General features: G+C 41.6%; 1 protein-coding gene across 5 annotated transcripts in view; it reads right to left on the bottom strand.

Annotated features, from left to right (window-relative positions):
• Positions 1 to 18,772, bottom strand: part of ctps2 (CTP synthase 2) — a 61,008-nt gene extending 42,236 nt beyond the window's left edge. For 2 of the 5 annotated variants that reach the window (XM_012956488.3, XM_031895701.1), the window contains exons 1-8: positions 18,633 to 18,772; positions 16,599 to 16,717; positions 13,650 to 13,855; positions 13,059 to 13,229; positions 12,237 to 12,337; positions 9,493 to 9,609; positions 7,298 to 7,381; positions 4,053 to 4,133 (exon numbers count right to left, since the gene is read on the bottom strand). In XM_012956488.3, the coding sequence (XP_012811942.1) occupies positions 4,053 to 4,133; positions 7,298 to 7,381; positions 9,493 to 9,609; positions 12,237 to 12,337; positions 13,059 to 13,229; positions 13,650 to 13,855; positions 16,599 to 16,618 (780 nt within the window). In that variant the 5' untranslated portion in view covers positions 16,619 to 16,717; positions 18,633 to 18,772. 5 annotated transcript variants of the gene reach the window in all.
• Between the last annotated feature and the right edge of the window lie 4,194 nt (positions 18,773 to 22,966).

The following is a 22,966-nucleotide window of genomic DNA, read 5'->3' on the forward strand; positions in this document are numbered from 1 at the left end:
TAAGCATTCCCCTCAAATCTCAACCAAAATGGCTTACAGGCTGGTTTCCCTTAGCTCATGACAAGCCTATAGATACATATTATCACTCATTTGGACATAGTTCTAAGGCAGCAAATACATGTTCACCCCTTATCTCCCCCGAATTGCTCCTCTAGATGGCCTTCAAGAAGTATCTAGGAGAAGAAATAGGCATTTTTCTAAATCTCTCCTAAGGTTTCTCCATGCTGGCCCACTACATTTTAGCAACTGCCAAGTTAAAGAATAACACTTTATAGGGAATATTCTCCCTTCTCAGCTTATACCTATGTGTAGTCAGAGATTTGGGAATATATTCAGGTTTAAAGCCTGGAAAGAAGCCCTACATTTTAATAAAAAGATCTGTCAGACACATGTTAGAAGTTGTGTGACTCCAGTGGAGGGAATCAGAAAGCCGTCCCGAAATGAGCAAGTTCATAGGGAGAATGTTATCTCTGAAACGCACAGAGCAAAACTGTTACAGAATGTAACTGAAAGAATTAGCCATCATATTCACATTAAAACCGATTGCAATGAGACATTGCTGCCTCTGCTTCTGGCATCAGCTAAATCCTATGAGATGTGTATGAGGGCAATTATAAGTCCTCAAGGAGTTCCATGATGATATACAGGTACAAGGCTGAAGCCCAAGTGCTTTTATACAAGTTATGGAACTCTGAGATGACTTCTAAAATCCTCATATTTTACAACAGGTGGGACATTATTCATTATAATACACAAGCTGGAGTGAGTCATGTGAGAGAAATTACATCACTAAGCACTGATTGTGACTGATGATATCACTAGGCACCGTTTAGAGGGATATAACTTATAGGATATTCATGGCTCTTGTGTATTATATTTATATAGCGTAATGGGTTTTACAAAGCTGTGCATTAATGTATGAGGTCAGAAACAACTAAAATGTGTAATGGTATTTCTATCTTTAGTATCAAATCACTTAGCAATGGAAACTGCCCTTTATGTCAGTGACACCCCACATGTAGCCCTGAAGAGTTATAGGTTAACTGCAGATTGCCCACCCTTGCTTTAAAGCACATAGCAATGGTTGCACTAATTTCCACACCTTTTTAATAAGATAGGTTCAAGGCTAAATGTTCTATAGTACAGTAAAATCCTTAACATTAACATTAGCTATATAAAGGGCAAGTAAAGCCAACAAAAATGTTAATCAACATACAGCCTCATTAAACAGGGCAGGTGTACATATATACATACATATATCAGCATTATGTAATAAAAGTTCTAGTCTTAATGTACTTTCTACTCTTTCTCTTCAGTTTAGCACTCATGCATACAAACTAGGAGCCTCCATGGGCAGAACACATAAGAGGGTGTTCACAGCTGGGGACATGGTGGAACAGAAGTTGTTTCTTTCTTATTCTGTAGTTTTTTTTTTGTTTTCTTAAGCAATTTGTTTGCAAATGAAATGCAAGATAATCCTCTTTTCTCCAAGGTAATATTTCCAGGACTGAATGCGGCAGATTTCCTATCAAGCACGCTCTACCGGCTTTATAATAGCTGTATTTATCCAGACAAAGAACAAGTAGATATCATCTTCATGATAACTTATTTATGGGTGCAGCATTATCCGCCTGAGTTTGTGCCTCGCGTTAACAGAAGAGCACAAGGAAAGACTGAAATTCGAATTAGTGGATAATACAGCATAAATGGCAGAATCTTCTTGCTGTAACCTTCAGTGGTAATGGCTGCTCAGCACAAATAAACCATATCAAGCACGCTGTCTTACAGACTGACCCATGTGATCACCATTGAGCTTTACCGACTGTCTGTAATTGCCCTTCTGCCAAGAGCCAACTCTACATACAGCATTCATCTGTGTATTTTCCTTCTATGGAAAAATGCAATGCACCAGATAACTATCCCATAGGGACTCTGCCAGCTATAAACATATTTGCAGGGTTATTCTAAGTGAATCATTTCTAAGAAGACAATCAAGGTCAATCTGCTAGACAGATTCTGTCTTTAATTATGACAGGGAGGTTGTTGGTCTCAGGCCAATGATCAGGTCACATGGGGGGAAAATTACATACCCCTCAGGAAAGGGATGTTTCCACAGCCCTGGTGTTATCCTTGTCTGATGGAATTCTTCAAGTTAGCCCAATCAATAGTTGGCACAGCCACGATATTGCTAAAGGAAGCAGCTGAATTTGTCCCATGTTCATTCCAATAAGCTACTGACTTGGCCAAGAGGGGATTGAGTCAGCAGGTCATATTAACCAGTACCACTGAAAACAGGGTTAGCAAGTAACTGCACTGAGACTGAAAAGACAGATTTACTTCTGATGCATAATTATCCTTTTCTGAGGAGCCAAAGATCTGACGTGGCTTAGGCTAGCTAATAGTGATGAAGTATACTAGAAGCCAGGCTACAAGGAAGCTCAAGAAACAAATAATATGGTGTAGTATTTTAGTAAAAACCTATACACCTGTTTGAAGCACCATTGGATTGCACTGGTCACTTTTAAACACTCTGTCACCTTAAAAATGTTTAAGCTACACTAACACGTGTTCAAACAGGTGTATGCGTTTTTACAAAAATACTACAACCATGTTATTTATTTTTTGCCCTTCCTTGTGCCTATTTATATAATCATGCCTGCCCTGCCCCATTTGATAAAGTCAGAGGTGGGTGGGTTAGGCACAGGTATATAAATAATCACACAGCTCACCAGGTTGGGCTGGGGAGAGGGCAGGTCAGGCTCAGGTGCGGGACAACTTTATGTCAACCTGCACATCACTATTACCTAATCAGTGACTAAATCTTGAAGTGATAAAGAAGATTAATGGGGTTCAGGGTACCAGAACTCCTAATATACCTTACTGCTCTATCACCTATGACAAGGCTCACCCAGAGTTATATGGCTAAATACATCAGATTTTTCTATCAGTCCCATTATATTTTGATCCATGCAACTACATTTGACTTGTAGAATGTGTTTTGTTGTTCTGACACCATCCAACAAAAGCTCCCGTGGAGTTTAGCCCTTATACTGACTATGTAACGGTCCTCTACAAAATAGGTGACAGAAAGAGCTGAAATTGGTTTCACTGTGTTCTGTGGAGCAAGTATTAGATGTCTCCATAGGAATAAAGAAAAACCATTTCTACCCGACTGTAAGTAGCAGCTACTAATCTCCCAGTGGGACATATACGTTGAAGTTGCCTCTTCTTTCATCTGCCCTGCAGCCACTGTCACATGGGGCAGATTCTCAGCCTGCATTTACCTGAAACACAAAAAGCTTATTGATGTACCTGCACCTAGAGCCATTGCATTGGCCTGAGTGCAAGCACACAAAGCAGATTTTGGAACTGCATACACGAGCAGATTTGTGCCAGGCAAATGCATTGTCTCCGGATGCAGTCACATCAATACGCTTTCTGGAGCATAGGAGCAGATTCTTGACCGTGTGACAGTGCCCTAAACCGTTGTAATAATTTCATTATATGGCCAAACTTCCCAACCACATTCCGTCAAGCAAAACGTATCCTGGTAAATGGCATTCTTTTGATTGAAAGCAATAAAATATTACTGTATATACAGTATATACCCAGCGCTGCAGAATATGTTGGCGCTTTATAAATAAATGTTAATAATATACAGCATACAAGATGTATACCTATATATTGTTGTTGCATTATCACAGATTTAGGCAACTGGCCATTTTGTTCCTTCTACACAGCAGCTTTGCAACCTATAGTGAATGGCCACAAGGCTGACATCAATATATGCCATATCTTCCCTAGAAGCTTGCGAATGTTGTGATATTCCCAAATATAAGCCAAGCTTATTTACACCCCTGAGCAGATGCAGCCACAAGCCATTTTAGGATGTGATATTTGCCTTCCATGATAAAATGACATCTTTACAGAATGTAGCCAGCTAGAGTCTTTCCTAAGAGCATATTCGCTGTCATTGGCTAGTCATTACACTTACATATTTAACACATTAAGAAATGTATCCCAATCTAAACCACCCTCTTAGTATGGCTGACCTGTTCTGGCTCCACGTGGCAAAACATGGAAATCTTCTGTTTTACGGCCATCTCAATTGGCTTGGCACTTCTGCAGACAATCTGTGAACAAATAAAATCCTTACATTACAATATCCAATACAATGTAAGTGTCTGAAAGTCAAATACCCCTAAATAAAAGACGTGCTAAATCATATGAATGGATAAGTGTTTAAGTAAGGTACAGTACATCAGAGCAGAGATATTTCTCACACACACACAAAGTGAATGAATAAACAGACACAGTGTTTTACTGTCACTTACAGTATAAAGTCTCGGAAGCGTGACTCTTTCTTATTCACCACACTGCCATTATTGATTTTCTAATGTCAAGAGTAGCATTCATCTTTTTATCCCCCACTTTTTCCAGTTTATTTGATCACATCCCGTAGGGGTGTCAAACTCAATTACATAAGGGGGCCAACATCTAAAACACAGGCCAAGTCGCAGGCCGACCGTGCCTGACCGCGCAGCACCACTGGGACTGGAACGGCGCTGTCAGGCGATAGGTGCTGCTTGTTCAGGCACAGTTCAGTCAACAGTCAAGGCGGGCCTTGTGTTTGACAAATGTGCCGTACACAGAGCTTAGTCATCTCTGCATGCTTTGATCTCAATGAGCAGCCCTTTGTCTCAGGACTGGTGCCCCTAAACATGCCCGCGCTCATTGTCTTTCATGAAGTGACCAGTGGCTTTCCCTGAAGTTCCGATCTCTGGTAATCAATACACTGTACTTCATAGGGAATGTTTGAAATCCCCGTCATTACATATAATAACAGCAGTGTTCATTTTGAGGTGGAGGAGGAAGCAGTTTAATTATATCCACACACATTTGAACATTTTCATTTATGGGGACATTTACAGATGGACCAAAATGATTTAGTTCAGGGTGACACCGTACACGGCCCTTTTCTTGATGATGTTTTATATGCATAATGAATGATGGCTCTAGGTGCTCATTATCCATATGAAACATGTAAAAAAGCAAAGCCAGTATAGGTCTGACCTTATTATCTGCAGTCCTGGGTATTGGCACATGGAATCTACCATGGAAAACAATACGTCCCTTTGTTTCCTTCCCACTGGCTAAATCTGGGCTACTTCAAGCAACAAATCTACCAAAAACGACCTCAATGGCCCGAGGTAGATGCCAGCGAGTGTTACTCTTCCTCCTGTCTTCTTTCTTCTGAATCCCAGGGGCCAACGCATACACAGCTGAGCGAAAAACATAGATTTTTTTGTGAATGCCTCTTACCACTCTACTGCACATGTGTGAAGACCGAAGCAGGAAGAAGGATTACTAGCTTGCATACACACCGGCGGTGCAGTTTTCTCCAGGGGTTTCAAGTAAGCGATTACAATTACTTGGGGGTGCCTATAATTTTGGCAGTGATTTAGCCTTTTTTCTCCTTTAAACCAGATCACTGGGAGTATGTGTGAGGCTTCAGCATCAGGATAGCACTGTAAGTTGCTTGTGGCATTAGCCTAAAGCACAGCCCTGTGAATGCAATTCCCTTTAGCCTGCTAGTCAGTGATGGTTACAATAAAAATCTAGTTGATGTTGAGTTGACAAGAAACTTTCTCTACCCCTGACTTGTAAGTTTTGCTTTTTTTGACATAACATCCAGGTAAAGAATAAAAACAGACAAAGCGGAAAGGACTGAAGTGCACACATTTACCAATTTACTCTTAAAAGTAATTTTTTTCTGCATGCCTGGAAAAGCATATAATTTGTACCTTTTACTTGTCCTTTGTCCTGTTTTATGACAGGTCTTTAACAGAACCGAATCGAAAACAATATCATAGCAGAACTACAGGGCTTAAATGGAAACTGTGTCACAGCTATAATCCTGCTCTCGCACTGTATTGGACTTTTAACAAATATGTTTTATTATTGTTTTATTTTATATAAATGGTTTAGGGGTACACCCTCTTAATGTAACATTCTTTCCTGCTGCAAACAACTCAGTCTGGCTCTTTGACCCATAGGCTTCCCAAAGTCTATCTGCAATAAGCTTGTTAGGCCAGGTGTTGGAGACAAAAATAAAAGGCTATTTTACAAACCTAAGTGCATGACCCATGCTAATTGACACATTTTTACCCACTAATGGCACATTTTCCCAGAATTCCAGCATAACAGCAACTGCAGATCAAATTCAAGTTCACAAATTTTGATGCATCAGCAACATTTGCATCAGGCAGGACAAAATAATGCTGGAAATATGGGGGAAAACTGTTTTGTGTAAAAAACATGGTGACTTTGTTCTATATTGCACTTTGCACACTGCACTTGCAGTATGAAAATTACCCCTAACGTATATAGGTGGAAAATGGGCGTCTCTAAGGGCCCCCTTTCATCTGTTCACTCTGTATTTTGCAGCTCGCAAAATTAGGATGAACTGGTGTGTTGGTTTTAACCGCAAGCTATAAGGGGAGAAAATAGGTGCTCAAGATTGAACTCATTTTAGTGATGTGCACTTGTGTTCCTAAATGAGTCCTAAAATATCTTAAACACACAATTAACATCTATATTTAACAAAGTGCATTAAGAGTCTCTAAACCTAAGTAATAAGTATGAGCCAAGGAGTTCCATTGTAGCCAAACTCCGAAACTGCAATATATTCTTGACTTGGGAGTTACATTTCTGACAGTTATAAGGAGCAGAGTCTGCTGTGAGGTCAAGCAATAGACATTTCAGCAAGTACTGTACAAGTTAAAGACAGTGTAACTCATAGAAAAGTTCCCTTTCCAAACCTATAATTTACATCAGCAAGACAGGTACTTCATTTTAAAAGCCTTAATGGTTGTTCCGTGTGCCGACAGCTGTCAGTTGTACCCCCTCATACTGAAATGCCTTAAAAGCAAAGGAGCAAAATGTCCAGGCACCAACGGGAGAAGATGAAACATTTCGCCTTATGATTATTGCTAAGCTTATTATAACACCTCAGCCACCTAGTCCTGTCGCAGTCTAAAGACATTTAGACATAACCAACCTGTCCCTCACTATATCCACCAACACTGCTGCTGCTGCTGCGAGAGGATTTATGAACTAACTTCATATCTGGCTCACTGCTATTCATGACTTCTGCTGCACAATTTACAGTACCCATACTCTTATAGACTCGCCATAATAAGAGGGATTCCTAGCTCACACTTATTAGGATACTGTATAATTCTAATATGTGTTATTTTGATTGGTGCCAAGTGGGGGTTATACATTCCAATCTTACCAAGTCTGGAGATAACCCAAGTCCTCGCAGGGCACGGACGCTGTTCTGGGTCGGCTTTGTCTTCTGCTCCCCTGTTGCACTAGGCTAATCAAATGTATATATTGCATACAGATAGTTAGTAGCAGCACATTTCAGCAGAAAAGAGAGGCTTCAGATATTTTATATACAGTAGACTGCTAGGCTGATAGGTAAATCCCCAGGCATCCGCTCAGTTGTGTGTCTGCACCCGGAGCAACTGCGCCAGCCTTGGTGCACATATGGAGCAGATTTCACTGCTGAAACATGTGAGTATGCCTTTCAGCACCAAAATCCATTCCGTGTGTCTGCACCCAGGGCGACACAGTGACTCAGGGAGCAGACACAGAAGACTGCAGTTTTCCCAGAGCCTGTACAAGTCATAATACTATTTTCCCCTGTGCCAAATGCAGCACTACAGGGGGGTCCTTGTAAAATGAAAGACAGAGGAAAACTGAAACCCATAATAAACCCATAATCCCTCCTCGTATGGTAACATTTTAGAGATGGTTATCTTTATTGATTTGCATCAATTTGTACAGATAATTTAACATTCTAATCAAGCATGAAAACCCAGAATTACTTAAACTATCCTCCTTCCAACAAATCCTACTCTTTCTTACCTCACTGAATACATTTTGCATTAGTTTCATAGCTCTGCCTGAATAAAATCTAAATCTCCGTAACCTTTCCTAAGGAAACTCATTTCTCTTTTTGGTGCCAATATTATTGCCATCCTTGGTCATTATCCTTTATTTATACAGCCCCAATCCCCACTATTATTATTATTATTATTAGCCTTTATTAACTATATATAATGCTGAAATATTGTGACTGGCTGTAAAGAAACCAATTTAATAAACCTCTAGTCCATACATCAGTTTTGCTTTCAATCTGATGTCCCCAGTCACTAGTGCTGATGTCCATAGAACTGGTATGTTTATAGATCGTGGGTCAAAACCAGCACAAGCATGTGGGCCCCAGGTTAGGACAAATCCCATCAGTTTTCTCTTATTTCCACCAAAAGAGTATATAATACCTATAATAATTGGCACAGTCTGACCAAAATGAAAGTCTAATGATGTGACTGAAATAAAGAATAAAAGTGACTCTCCAACAAAATATAACAGATTTAAATGAGGTATGATGATTGAATCAGACAGCAAAGATGTCCGAGCTTTGAAAAGTTAAAAGCACTGCAGGCTGCTGCATTTGTATTTTCTGGGAAACGAGAGAGCCCTGTACTTGCTGTGAGCCTAAACGCAGTGCAGAAAACTGACTGATACTATGTCTGTTATACAGGTGTATGGATGGGCCATAAAGGCATCACCTTTCAAATTGCTACACAGTGAGCATTCATTCTGATTAATCCCAGCGTAGATGTTGATCTGTTGATCTCCAATGAAACACCTCTGTTCCTGAGGTTTAAGTGGAGCACATTAGCTTGAAATATTGCAAGCTGAGATAAGGGGGTAGATTCTGTAATAAGGCTGTTCTGGGCGATCTATATCCTCCATTAGCCTGAAGTGACAACAGCGTGCAACGGCTGGGGAAATGCTGAGCTTGCTCTCTGGCTTAGCAGCTTAGGAAAGCCCTGTAAATAAAGTGTCATGGGAAACTGGAGAGAGCAGAAAACTTTGCAGGCCCACCCTAACCTCCCATCGTTTTCAGCAGGGATGTCTGATTAACTACAACCCCACAACTATTGCTGGGGTGCTGCTCTAACTCTGATCTTTATATGATCTATAGCAAGCTCAAACACATAAGACTGTAAAAGTTGACTTCAGAGACTCAGCCCTTGCCTAGGCCTAGGCCCTTGTGGGCTCCGTGAGTGCTTTTTAATCAAACTGCCAACTGGGCACCCACCGGCATCTCTGGCAGCTACCAAGCTATATGTAATACAGGCATGGTCTTAAGAACAATGTTTGCCCCAATTAAAAAAGAACTTCATATACAACTGGTGGGAGTGCAAGTAATGTAGCTCACCTAAGGGCATCAAGTTTTTTGTGTCACAATCATGAAATTCCAGGGGCTCCAATTCCTGCTGCACCAAGGCAACCTATTTCAAAGACCATCAGGACTTGGAAGTATGCCCGACCCCTTCTATATGCTTTAACATTTACAGTAAAATGATTATATATGTTGAGTGCCACAACTGGCTTTAGAACACCAGTACTTACCTGGGGCACAAGACTAACGTGTATGTTGCAGAAGTTCTCTCGCTTTGCCTTGAACTGGAACTGCCTGAAAGCCTCAATAAAGGGCATTCCTTCAATGTCTCCAATTGTGCCTCCTAACTGCAAGGCAAGAGCAAACAGTCACCTTTCTCATTCTGTTCAGAAGTACAGTGAAATGTATACAATTACATCTAAGTTGTGAAGATAGTATGGCACAACTGATTTTATTCTCCCTACTAAGAACTAAAAAATACTGTTTTTTATGATTAAAATGACTGTCAAAAAGTATGTTCAGCACAAGCCCTATTCATTGTACTCATGTTGAGTGCACCCAGAGTTAGTTGCACCCAGCAAACATGCACTTCACTCATTCTGTTCAGTGGAATCATTTCAGTAGCAGGTAATTCCTGTAATACTCAGCTAATACATCACTGCAGTTTTTCCAGGAGCTGCTGCCAGATAGGACAGAATGGATGAGACAGTATAATTAGCGATGAAATAAAGTGAGGGACAGATAACAGGCATCACATCAGGGAGAACACTCTGCTCCTAATCAGCCTGCTATATAACAATCTGCATTTGTATAGAATGTTTAGAGTCGCCAGCTATTTAATATTTTAAAAAATACAGGTATGGGATCAGTTATCTGGAAATTCATTATCCAGAAAACTCTAAATTATGGGAAAGCTATCTCCCATACACTGCACTGTAATCAAATAGTTCAAATTTTTTCTCTGTAATAATAAAACAGTAAATTGCACATAATCATAACTAAGATATAACTGATCCTTATTGGAAGCAAAACAATTCTATTGGGTTTATTTAATGGTTGATTAATTTCCTAATGAACTTAAGATGGCTATACACAGTGCAATCTGCTTGGCGAGGTGGGGGGTACATGGGCCATCAGACCTAGGACTGCATCAATGAGCTGATGTGGTCTCTGATCCAACAGGAAAATCAAACCTGCCCAATCAAGATCTGCCCAATTTTAGGCCACATATCGGTCAGGTAGGCCAGTCGGGGTGCCAATACATGAGCAGATAAGCTGCCAAAACGGCACGAAGGACCTAAATTGCCAGCCTGTGCCACCTTTAGGCAATGGAGATCCAAATTATGGAAAGAACCCTTATTCAGAAAACCCTAGGTCCCAAGCATTCTGGATAACAGGTCCTATATTTGTACTATTGTTCTTCCTTAATGTGATAGCCCTTTACTGCCTTCTACTGGAATTATGAAGGAATCGTTCCCTGGCTCTTGCCCCTAAGCATTTCTGTGCCTAAGGAAAAATATGTGGGGGGAAATAAAAGAATAAGGGCTCGGAATTATTCTTTTCACAAGTGACATAGCAGGGTCCCAGTGCTTCCATGAGTTAAGGTGGCCATGTATGGGCACGAACAACGGGCCTCCCTGACTGATATCTGGACTGAAATCGGCCTGATCTTGATCGGGCACGCTTGATTTTTCCATCGGATCAGGGACCGCATCAGCTTGTTGATGCGGTCCCTGAACCCATGGCGCGTATATTTTAGTTCAATCATTTGGCCCTTGGGCCAAACAACCGAATTAGCCCCATATTGCCAACTCGTAGGTCAACCTATCGGGAGAAGATCCACTCGCTTGGCAACCTCGCTTCTCAAATTTTACTGTGTATGGCCAGCTTTAGAAGTGAACTTTTTCAGCAAAAGCTGCCCACATTGCAATCATACTGAATTTAGTCTGTTATGATTTTATATCTGAAAGCTTCTTATCATGATTGATGCAACAATCCACTCATCTAATCATCAGCTGTCATTCCATTACTGACCAACAGAAACTGCCTTCAGAACAATGTGGTTTTCTTTGTGGCTCTGGCCACAAAGATTAATATAGGTAATAGATAGAAACCATTTGCCCTTAAGTCTGTAGAAAGAATACAAGGAAGGAAAAAGTCAATCAAAAGTAAAATAGATTCTGCCTGTTACAGTAATTACATGCTACGTCTCAAAGGCTTGTGTTGTATTTTGTTTTTTGTTGGCATTTTATTTTATTAAACCAGTTGGACAATAAAAGGTTTCACGTTACCAAAGGGAACACTTTTCTTTTTCTTTTTTGGAACTATGGCTAACATGACTGAATGCTCTACTACAAAGATTGAGCAAACATGAATGAGACAGCAAGGCCCTCTAGTGGAATCTACATGGAACATAAAGAAGAATTTATTTAGTGCATGAAACTACAGTACTTCCTGTTACAGCCCTTGGGCACCTTCAAGCATTCATACAGCCTCACATAATTAGTAGCTGAATCTGCCTGCAGCTCTCAAATTCCTGTTATGAGATACTGATGCATTTCAGTTTTTTACAGGTATGTGATATTACTTTCCTGTAAATATATTTGGTTGGGCAGTTTGGAAGATTTAAACCATGCTGCCTGACCACCTAGGCAGCTACTTTGGCAGGTCATTTAGACCAATAGTCCTGCAACCCAGATGTACCTCTGCTACCAGTCCTCAATTCCAGTTGTTCCAACTGATCCAGCAGCCATCCTGAATGAATGGAACGATACAAAAGTTGATCAGTCAGTGTATCATACACGCTGGCCTTTGTATAGGCACCTTAAGTCCTTGACTCTTCTGTCCTCCTGTTAATTAGTTAGTTCAGTGTTGACGAACTGACAGTTCATGGGCTAATAAGACCCTGTGGGGATCATTCAATATTATTGACTCATTCAATAACAAGCAATAGTGTTTAAGGATCTTCACTTACTTCAATCACACAAATCTGGGGCTCTTTCTGGTCACTGTCAACAGGAACCTTTGCCTGATTCAGCACCCACTCTTGTATGGCATCTGTAATGTGTGGCACCACTGAAAAAAAAAAGAGCAATGGATTGGTAAACAGGCTGTTAAGTAGAATATCTGACCATCTGGCATGCAAATGTTCACATATTAGACTATAAAGGTATAAAGACCATTACATTTGTTGGAACTCACCAGTGTTAAATATTTATGTATTTATAGAATACTTATGGTATCCCAAGATCTCCCCCAAAATACCCCCAACCCCAGCAAAAATGCAGAGAGAGACAGAGAAAGCAATGGAAACACAAAACCCAAAACAGCCCGATAGTTAAGTGCTAAATTCAGCAAAACACAACAAATAACCTCACCTACATATCTAGCCAACTGTATGGGAAGCCAACACTACAGGGCAAATTTGATGGAATTACAAAAGCAGGCATAAGCACCGGCGGACCAAGGACCACATTATTGAGCCTATGCGGCCCCCAGTCCAACAGGAAAATAAAACATGCTCCATTGACACCTGCCCAATTTTTGGGCAGATATCAATTGGGGAGGCCTGTCGGAGGGGCCATTTAAAGCAGATAAGCTGCTAAATCGGCAGCTTAAATTTGCTCATGTAAGGCCACATTAAATGAGGATCTCTAGGAATGGCTTTATACAGGATCAGAAAATATTTGTATGACAAACCGTAACTGCCATAAGAGCAATAGTTACTCATATGTTACATTAATCATGGACTTGCTAAATGCAAACAAATCACCGAACACATTTATATGAAACCTACCTTGTACAGTTTTGCCCAAGTAATCCCCACGCCGTTCCCGGTTTATGACCTGCTGGTAAATTTTCCCGGTGGTAATGTTATTGTCTTTGTAAAGGTTGATATCTAGAAATCTCTCATAATTTCCCAAATCCAAGTCAACTTCACCGCCATCATTGAGCACAAATACCTCCCCTGTCGTGCAGAGAACAAAAGGGGTTTCAGAAAATGCTCCACAATGATCAGTTCCATATTCAGTGATGGCTTGGGGCAGAGCAAATTGCCAAGAACACATAACAGTACAAAGGACATATGTAAATGTGTGGCAATTCTAGGATATTGCCATTAATAATATTACTTTCAGCATATACTATTATTGCCTTTGCTTGACAGTGGGGTTTTAAAGATCAACTAGTGTGAGGACCACAACTGGATGTGTCTGATTTATGCATTCCCCATGCCACCCCCCTCTAGTAAGGACACCAGTCCACCAGTACATTTCCAGGGCCCCCTATAATATAACTCCACCCTAGAAGTCTGAATGGGCAAGTCACGAGTATTTTTGTTGGTGAGGTTAATGGACAGAACAGAATAAAAAAAATAATTCAACATTACCGTGCTCATAGGGTGAGAAAGTGCCAGCATCAATATTAATATAGGGGTCGATCTTAATAGCAGTCACTCGCAGGCCGCAGGACTTCAGGATGGTACCGATGCTACTTGCAATGATCCCTTTGCCCACTCCAGAGATGACCCCTCCCGTCACCAGTATGTACTTCATTGGGGCTCTAGGTGCTGTGCACAGGTACCGGAATAGATTTCTGAAACAAAACATTTATTTGCAGTCTTTTAATTTCACTTCAGAAAGTGAATTAATAAACTGAACTTTATTTAAAAAAAAAAGTTTTTTTTCTATATTCTGCATTTTGTGTGTCCATTTAGCAATTCTAGCCCTTTGAAATCAAAGGCCTACAAACTCCTCAAACTACTTCACCAATGGATAATTCATCAAGACCCAATGGACTGGATTTTAGGTGGTAACTTCAAAATACTTAAACGGAGGGATCTACTCTGCTAATCCTGTTTGATTTGCCCTATGAACACAAATAGTGAAATCAAACATTTAACCACTTTTTCTAATGTATTACTTATTCAGGCTAAAGGTTTGACATGTAAAACCTGATTTGAGTTACTCCCCAAGGCACAAAGTACCTATGGCAGCCGAGTAAGAATGTACTGTAAGTACACGGCCCTAGGAGGACATGCTGCAATAAAGAACACAGGAAGTTTAAACTTTCTTAAGTATCAGGGGGCTGATGTTCCTCTAAACCCAATAAATCATAGCAAACCTAAACCACTGTCAAGCTTTAATACACTTTTAATTAAACAAAAAGCTAAACTGTAAATAAATAGCTAATGCAACTCCTTCCTGATAAAGAGTGTAAGAGGGAAGCGCTTATAAAACAAATAATAGTTACGCTCATGATGGTTTCAAAGTTTGGGCCACATTTGTTTAGCAGCTTCCTGGGAATAACAAAGGCCCTGCCAGCTAGGGAGTATAGACACACAAAAAGGAGCATTAAGAAAAATACAAGATTTCAGAAAGACAAGGTAATATAATGTAAAGTAAATCAAGGGATCATGTGTGAATAAATAGTAACACGACAGGGGTAGGAAAGAACACTGCTAGAGGTAGAGTTAAACATACTGTGAGATTTTATAAAGTCAAGAAGAAAATATTGTGGGCCAATAATCTGGAAACTGAAGATGATGAGACGGGTCCAGAAAAGGTAACGTTGATGTGACAAATAAGGAGGAAAGAATACACATGAGAGGTTTAGAACACACATTTATAATATGACAAGCACCTTAGTAGTAGTACACAGCATTAATATGGAAAATATCTCCATGGTTTATTAGTGGGAGAATGGAGTTCAACCCCCAACTTTTATTTTACAAATCTCCAGGCAAACTGGGTCTGCGCCTACCACTGACCCACACGTGGGGATACACAAGCGCCTCTGCGAACAGATAAATGTGCCACATATTACTCTGGGTTTCCAGGTACTTGTGTTATGTTTGTGGAGTCCGTAGGAAACACAGCTGTCTACAGTCCAATGAACTCCCTGCAACATCACACAAGAGTTCTGCAGCTGTATCTTTTAAAGGGAAACTTTTGCTCTTATAAATAAAAAGCATGCAAAACCCCTTTTTCAGCATTTGCAAGACTTTTAGACTCAATGTCATTTCTGCTTATTATGTTAAGAAAAATCTATTGTTTGTTTTATACCTCGAGCTAAACAGTGCAAACAGAGAAATTAAAACTAATTTCAGGTTCTGTCTTCCTGATTTTATACAAAGCTTATTTAAGTGTTACATGAGAAGAAAACAAAACAATGCTGCATTAGTGTTTTATAAAAAGAAATAAGAATTATATATATTATATAGCAGATAGAGTATATCAGTAAATGGGGTGAATACTAGAGCCTTCCAAATATTTTGTACTATTACCCTTTACAAGCCTGCAGCATTCACCCAATGCACTGATGCATCATTTTACTGAATAGAATGCCCTACAATTTGTAACTGACACCTCCAAAAAAAAATTGAGTTTATTTGGCAAAGTGAACAAATCAGGCTCACACAATTTTTTATACACTTGGCCTGCATTTTTCAAATTTCCAAAGGTCTCTGTGCTCCAGAACGGCCTGGACTGAAATTCAAAATAGGCTCTGGCACTTCAAGTACTCAGTGGCCCAAACAGCCCCCCACTAGCCCAATAAATAGTCACTGTCTATGGCATCTTATAGCAGCCACTCTGGCATTTGCAGGTGCAGGCCACAACAGAGCCTGTACTTACAACCTGCCCTTTCCATATAGAGGATAAAGAGGGTTTATTCTCTATATGTAAAGAAGAAACTGGAGGAAGGGCACTGGACAATATATATATATAATATAATATTTACCATTTGGTAACTTATAACTACATAATAATTATTATAGAAAGGTGTTTTTTTACTTGTGATACACAAAGATCAGTCTTGAGAAACAAGTGACATCACTAAACTCTGATTATAACTGGTGACATCACCATTTACCATTTGTAAAGATACTAAAGAGGTTAGTGATGTGTAATAGAGGGGAGAGGCAGAGGGAAAGAGTTGGAGAGGCAGGAAATTTACACATGGGGGAATGGTGAGGAAGTGCTTAGGAACCGCACACATAGGATATTAAGAAACTGGGAAGCAAGTGAGATGTATAGTAAAATCGTGACTTTTTTGTACCTTTATTTAAGCCCCACCCCTCAAAGGGTCCCTGTGATGCTGGGAACCCAGGTAAAATGTACTTTCGACCCAGCTGAAAATATATACAGGAGAATAAAAACAAAAGTGGATTCAGGAGTATTTAATGCAGGCCTGTACAAAACATACAGGAAATATTCCAACAATAGGGGGCAGCAGGGCCCAAATCCTTTCCTGCATGTAATGCACTAACCAGCATTTTAACCCTTGAAATGCAATATATCCAGCTGGAGAAAATGTGTGCGAGGGCATCTCTACTCACCTGCTTATACTCACTACCATCTCCTCCTGCCGCTCACTGCCACCTCTCTCCCTTACACTCAGTGCCACGCTGGCTGCTCACGTCGCTGCTGCGGGGGCCAACTCAACAAAATCAGGGGCCTGGGATGAAATATGGACACGGGGGCCCTATTACATTAGTCACCAACTAAGTGCCACTGTGACACTCAGGATCCAAATTCTTTAATTGGCTGATATTGCCATTGTGCCGCTGTGGAACAGGTTTCACATACAGAGCTCTCAAATCATTATTTAAAATACTGTACAGGTACTTTAATAAGAAGAAGATTATGAAGCCTTTTTTTTCCCATTTTCTTGGTGTTACAGGCCCCTTAATGCACAAGTAGTGTCAAGAGTCTCTGTTGGCAGCTTCCTATATACCCCAAACGGTTTGTGCGCAAGTAAGAGACGAGGGACAGAGTATTCCTTTAGGGCTATGGCAGATTAGAAGTTTAGCAGTAATGAAAAGGCCAGTGACTCGATACAGGTCCCACAGGCATTTTGATCAAACTGGTTCTTCCTAAAAGAACTACAGGGATGAAAATACATAGTGTTTCCTAAAGGCAAAGGGAGTCATTTACAAACCAAGCGCACCCCTTAGGGCTCACTTACAGAGCACTTTTGCCCCTGGGGTTGCTGCTCTCTGCCCTGGACGCTCGATGGAAAATCTGGTGCTCAGAGAAGAAAGCAGCAACAGGAGGAGTAGTGCAGCCATGTCCTTACCGGCTTCCTTAGGGCAGACGTACAGGTGAGGCCCAATTGGAGCGGTGCCTCCTTACGCTCTGTACCTTGCACTTCTCAATGGGCAGGTAGGGAGCAAAAGAGCTCTCCCCATCCACCCCTTACTAATAAATTGCTGACTAACGCAGTCAGCGCTGTATTAGTGAAACATACAAGTACTTGCTTTGCTTCTGTAGAAGAAACCCAACATGCCCTGCCTTTGGGCACTATGGCACCAGGAGTGTTAGAGATGTCAAAGTGACTTCTAGTGGTCGGCTCTTCCGTTTATTGCTGGGTTTAACCCTCACTGCATAAGGGACTTAGTCATCTGGGCCGCTCCCCCACAACCAATAGGTGCAATAAACATGGTGCTTATCGTATGCGAAGAGTTTGTGAATTGGTTTTTATATGAAAGAGAATGCAGAAACCAGAATAGTTTGTAACTTTAAGTTCTCTAAATAAACATGCTACTTTCTTAGCAGGGTTACTAGCCTCTATCTCACACACAGGTATGGGATTCCTTATCCAGAAAGCTCTTCATTATGGGAAAAACATTCATAAAATGGGGGGGGGGGGGCCTGACTGTACAAGCAGGGCAAAACAGCAAACTGATTAATGGGGGGCTGCCTTATTGCCATGGATATCAGGTTCAGAAATAAACTTTTCCCTTTCCCTCCTCCCAGTCCCTCAGTCCCTGCGTCTCCCCTCTGCCCCCGGGGGGATTCCAATAAATGGCAACAAACATGGGCCTGGGGGAGACACAGGCCTAAAGCCCCCACCTTACAATACACACAGTACAATCCAACCAACAACTGTTACTGTCAGTACTTGTGCCATTCCCACCCCCTATACACACACATACCCGCCTCACTGCAGGAAAGGCACTTACTAACTAGCAAACAACTCCTGCTCAATTGCTAGAGATGGGACTACTGAAGGCTCTCAGGGGATGCTGGGAGTTGAAGTACAACAGCTGCTGGGCTGCAGGCCGGATAGAATGAAGGGCTGTAGGGATCAGGACACATGCACCCCTACATCCCTGCCATTCCCATACACAGAGCCCCCACATACCATAGGTACCTGCCCCATACCTACCGGTAACCCCGCTAGCACCCCATGTCCCGAGTCATGTGACCCATTAGTGCCCGGTACCGGCAGGGCTTTCCCAGGTGCATGACACACACTGCCCCGCCCTTCATCCCCCCTGTGCCAACTTTGTTATAAGGCAGCGAATGCAGCACAACCCGGACTGGCAGCGCCCCGGCCCTTTCCCAACTCCACACTGACTCCCCGTTACCTGCGCACCGGGACCCGTCACGGCTCTTCCCTCCCCCGTTCTGTCAAGTTTTGTCAAGGCCACAGGACGCACGTTTACAGCAAAAATCTTGTAATGCTCAGCAGCTGCCACTAGAGGGCGCCCGTTCCACAGCAAAGCAAAGGGAAACTTTTTTTTTTAACCAAATACTTTATTGAAACCACAGAGAGGCGCAAAGTGACAAAATGCCTATGAGAGAGGAGCTGGGTTCCCTGTTCAGTGATTGGCTGTGCCCATTGGCCTACTGTCTGACTTACACATTATTACTAATCTAGTTAATGACTATGTTACTACAAGTGCAATGTTAGAATTATAGTCAATGAAATATACTTATTTACTAATATTCCTCACTGTTATTGCCATTTACAATAAAACTCCTGTACTGTCAGGTGTGGGACCCGAAGCGATGTAAAATCATTGCTGAAGCTAAAAAATTGATCAAATAATGTCACCAAATGCTTACTGCACATGTACGGCCGGAATTCAACTCCAGAACTTTGGGAGGTTTTGTTAAAATCGGGAGAATGCTGCTGGGGAATGGGAGACCCGGGGAGTGCCTCCACAATCTGGAAACTTTTAGTATCATGTAGAGAATGATATTTAAAGACAAATTGCAATTGGTCTTCATTTTATATTTTTAAACATTTTTTAATTATTTCACTTTTTGTTTAACTGCTCTCCATTGTGGAATTTCTAGAGCTATCTTGTTGCTAGGGCCCAATTTAACCTAGTAACCAGGGAGTGATTTAAAAGACAGACAGGAATATGAACAGAGGAGGGCCTAAATAGAAAGATATGTAATTAAAAGTAATAGCAATAGGTATTTAGGTGCCGGCGTCAGTGACCCCCGTCTGAAAGCTGGAAAGAGTCAGAAGAGAAAGGCAAATAATTCAAAAATAAAAAATGAAGACCAACTGAAGAGTTGCTAATAATAGGCCATTCTATAACACAGCGTTTTTCAACCGCTGTTCCGCGGCACACTAATTGACTGGTGTGCCGTAGGCAGGGCCGCAATTTTTACTTTCAAAGGGGGCCCGGCGATGCTACAGTTTTTCTTAGTAGCTCGGGCCCCCTTTAATAAAATCCGGGCCCTGTCATTGGTTGCGCCCCACGTGTACGGGTGACGTCAGTACGCACGGGGCGCAACCTTATAAAAGGGCCTGTGTGCGGTCGCGTGTAGGCAGAAGTGCAGAGGCGTCGCGCCTGAGGGATACGAAGATGCTGCTGAAGCCACCGGAGAAGCCGCCGAAGAGCAGAAGTAAAATGCTGCTGGGCACCAATGTATTAGGGGGGGCCATGGGGCACACTGACTTATGGGGGCACTGCTGCTGACATCAGTAGTAGGAAAGCTTCTGGAAGGGGTAATAAGGGATAGGATAGTTGAATACATTGCAGTTCACAATACTATTAGTTTGTGCCAGCATGGTTTTATGCGTAACAGATCTTGCCAGACTAATTTAGTTGCCTTTTATGAGGAGGTGAGCAGGAACCTTGATGCTGGAATGGCAGTTGATGTCATCTACTTAGATTTTGCTAAAGCGTTTGATACAGTACCGCACAGAAGGTTAATGATCAAATTGAGGAATATTGGCCTAGAACATAATATTTGTAATTGGATAGAAAACTGGCTGAAGGATAGAGTACAAAGAGTGGTGGTAAATGGAACATTTTCTAATTGGGCCAGTGTGGTTAGTGGAGTACCGCAGGGGTCAGTCCTTGGTCCTTTGCTTTTTAACTTGTTTATTAATGACCTGGAGGTGGGCATAGAGAGTACTGTTTCTATTTTTGCTGATGACACTAAATTGTGCAAAACTATAAGTTCCATGCAGGATGCTGCCGCTTTGCAGAGCGATTTGACAAAATTGGAAAACTGGGCAGCAAACTGGAAAATGAGGTTCAATGTTGACAAGTGCAAAGTTATGCACTTTGGTAGGAATAATATAAACGCAAACTATCTACTGAATGGTAGTGTGTTGGGGGCATCCTTAATGGAGAAGGATCTAGGGGTTTTTGTAGATCACAAGTTGTCTAATTCCAGGCAGTGTCATTCTGTGGCTACTACAGCAAATAAAGTGCTGTCTTGTATAAAAAAGGGCATTGACTCAAGGGATGAGAACATATTTTTGCCGCTTTATAGGTCCCTGGTAAGGCCTCACCTTGAGTATGCAGTGCAGTTTTGGGCTCCAGTCCTTAAGAAGGATATTAATGAGCTGGAGAGAGTGCAGAGACGTGCAACTAAACTGGTAAAGGGGATGGAAGATTTAAGCTATGAGGTTAGACTGTCGAGGTTGGGGTTGTTTTCTCTGGAAAAGAGGCGCTTGCGAGGGGACATGATTACTCTGTACAAGTACATTAGAGGGGATTATAGGCAGTTGGGGGATGTTCTTTTTTCCCATAAAAACAATCAGCGCACCAGAGGTCACCCCTATAGATTAGAGGAACAGAGCTTCCATTTGAAGCAGCGTAGGTGGTTTTTCACGGTGAGGGCAGTGAGGCTGTGGAATGCCCTTCCTAGTGATGTGGTAATGGCAGACTCTGTTAATGCCTTTAAGAGGGGCCTGGATGAGTTTTTGAACAAGCAGAATATCCAAGGCTATTGTGATACTAATATCTACAGTTAGTATTACTGGTTGTATATATATAGTTTATGTATGTGAGTGTATAGATTGGTTAGTATAGGTTGTGTGCTGGGTTTACTCGGATGGGTTGAACTTGATGGACAATGGTCTTTTTTCAACCCTATGTAACTATGTAACTATGTAACTATGTAACCAATGTACTAGGGGGGCTGGCTCTTGGCACCAATGTACTTGGGGGCACTGCTGCTGGGCACCAATGTACTAGGGAGGCACTGCTGCTGGGCACCAATGTACTAGGGGGGCACTGCTGCTGGGCACCAATGTACTAGGGGGGCACTGCTCTTGGCACCAATGTACTAGGGGGGCACTGCTGCTGGGCACCAGTGTACTAGGGGGGCACTGCTGCTGGGCACAGAGTTAAATTTTTTTAACATTTTCTAATGGTGGTGTGCCTCGTGATTTTTTTCATGAAACAAGTGTGCCTTTGCCCAAAAAAGGTTGAAAAACACTGCTATAACATACGACAAATCAACCTGAAGGTGAAACAGCCCTTTAAAATATGTTTAGGGGCGCATAGGGTTGCTGTTGATTCTGGGAAAAAATACTGATCTGCCTATACTTTTTATTAATAACATTGGCCTCAAGCAACATATTTACTGGCCAGGGCAATAAAATAGCAGCCAGGTATTTCTGAAGATCGCAAATATCAGGAATATGCTTCAGAAAAAAACTTATTAGTCACGATTATAACGTATTGGCGACATGCATGTCGAAAAAGTCGAGCAAGGTACGAAAAAGTTGCGGAAAATACACTCATTACTGGGACGCATTCGGAGCGTTTATGGATTAGTAAATGTGCCCCATTATGTTTCCTAAAGGCAAAGGGAGTCATTAACAAAACAAGCGTGCCCCCTAGGGCTCACTTACAGAGCACTTTTGCCCCTGGGGTTGCTGCTCTCTGCCCTGGATGCTGGATGGAAAATCTGGTGCTCAGAGAAGAAAGCAGCAACAGGAGGAGTAATGCAGCCCTGTCCTTACCGGCTTCCTTAGGGCAGACGTACAGGTGAGGCCCAATTGGAGCGGTGCCTCCTTACGCTCTGTACCTTGCACTTCTCAATGGCCAGGTAGGGAGCAAAAGAGCTCTCCCCATCCACCCCTTACTAATAAATTGCTGACTAACGCAGTCAGCACTGTATTAGTGAAAGGAGACACTTCCTCTGCTAAAACATACAAGTACTTGCTTTGCTTCTGTGGAAGAAACACAACATGCCCTTCCTTTGGGCACTATGGCACCAGGAGTGTTAGAGATGTCAAAGTGACTTCTAGTGGTCGGCTCTTCCATTTATTGCTGGGTTTAACCCTCACTGCATAAGGGACTTAGTCATCTGGGCCGCTCCCCCACAACCAATAGGTGCAATAAACATGGTGCTTATTGTATGCGAAGCGTTTGTGAATTGGATTTCAAGAGAATGCAGAAACCAGAATAGTTTGTAAAAGTTCTCTAAATAAACATGCTACTTTCTACACAGGGTTTATATATATATTTATATGGGCCTTTAACCCATATACAGGTATGTGATCAATTATCCAGAAAGCTCTGAATCATGGGAAGGCCATTCATAAAATAAATTCCTTCTTCTGTGTCAAATAAAACAGTAACTTGTACTTGATGGTAACTGAGCACAAAACAATCCTATTGGGTTTATTTAATGTTTCAATTACTAAAATTATGGTAAT

The sequence above is a fragment of the Xenopus tropicalis genome, chromosome 2 (genome assembly GCF_000004195.4).
Source record: "Xenopus tropicalis strain Nigerian chromosome 2, UCB_Xtro_10.0, whole genome shotgun sequence".
In the NCBI taxonomy this organism is placed as follows: domain Eukaryota; kingdom Metazoa; phylum Chordata; class Amphibia; order Anura; family Pipidae; genus Xenopus; species Xenopus tropicalis.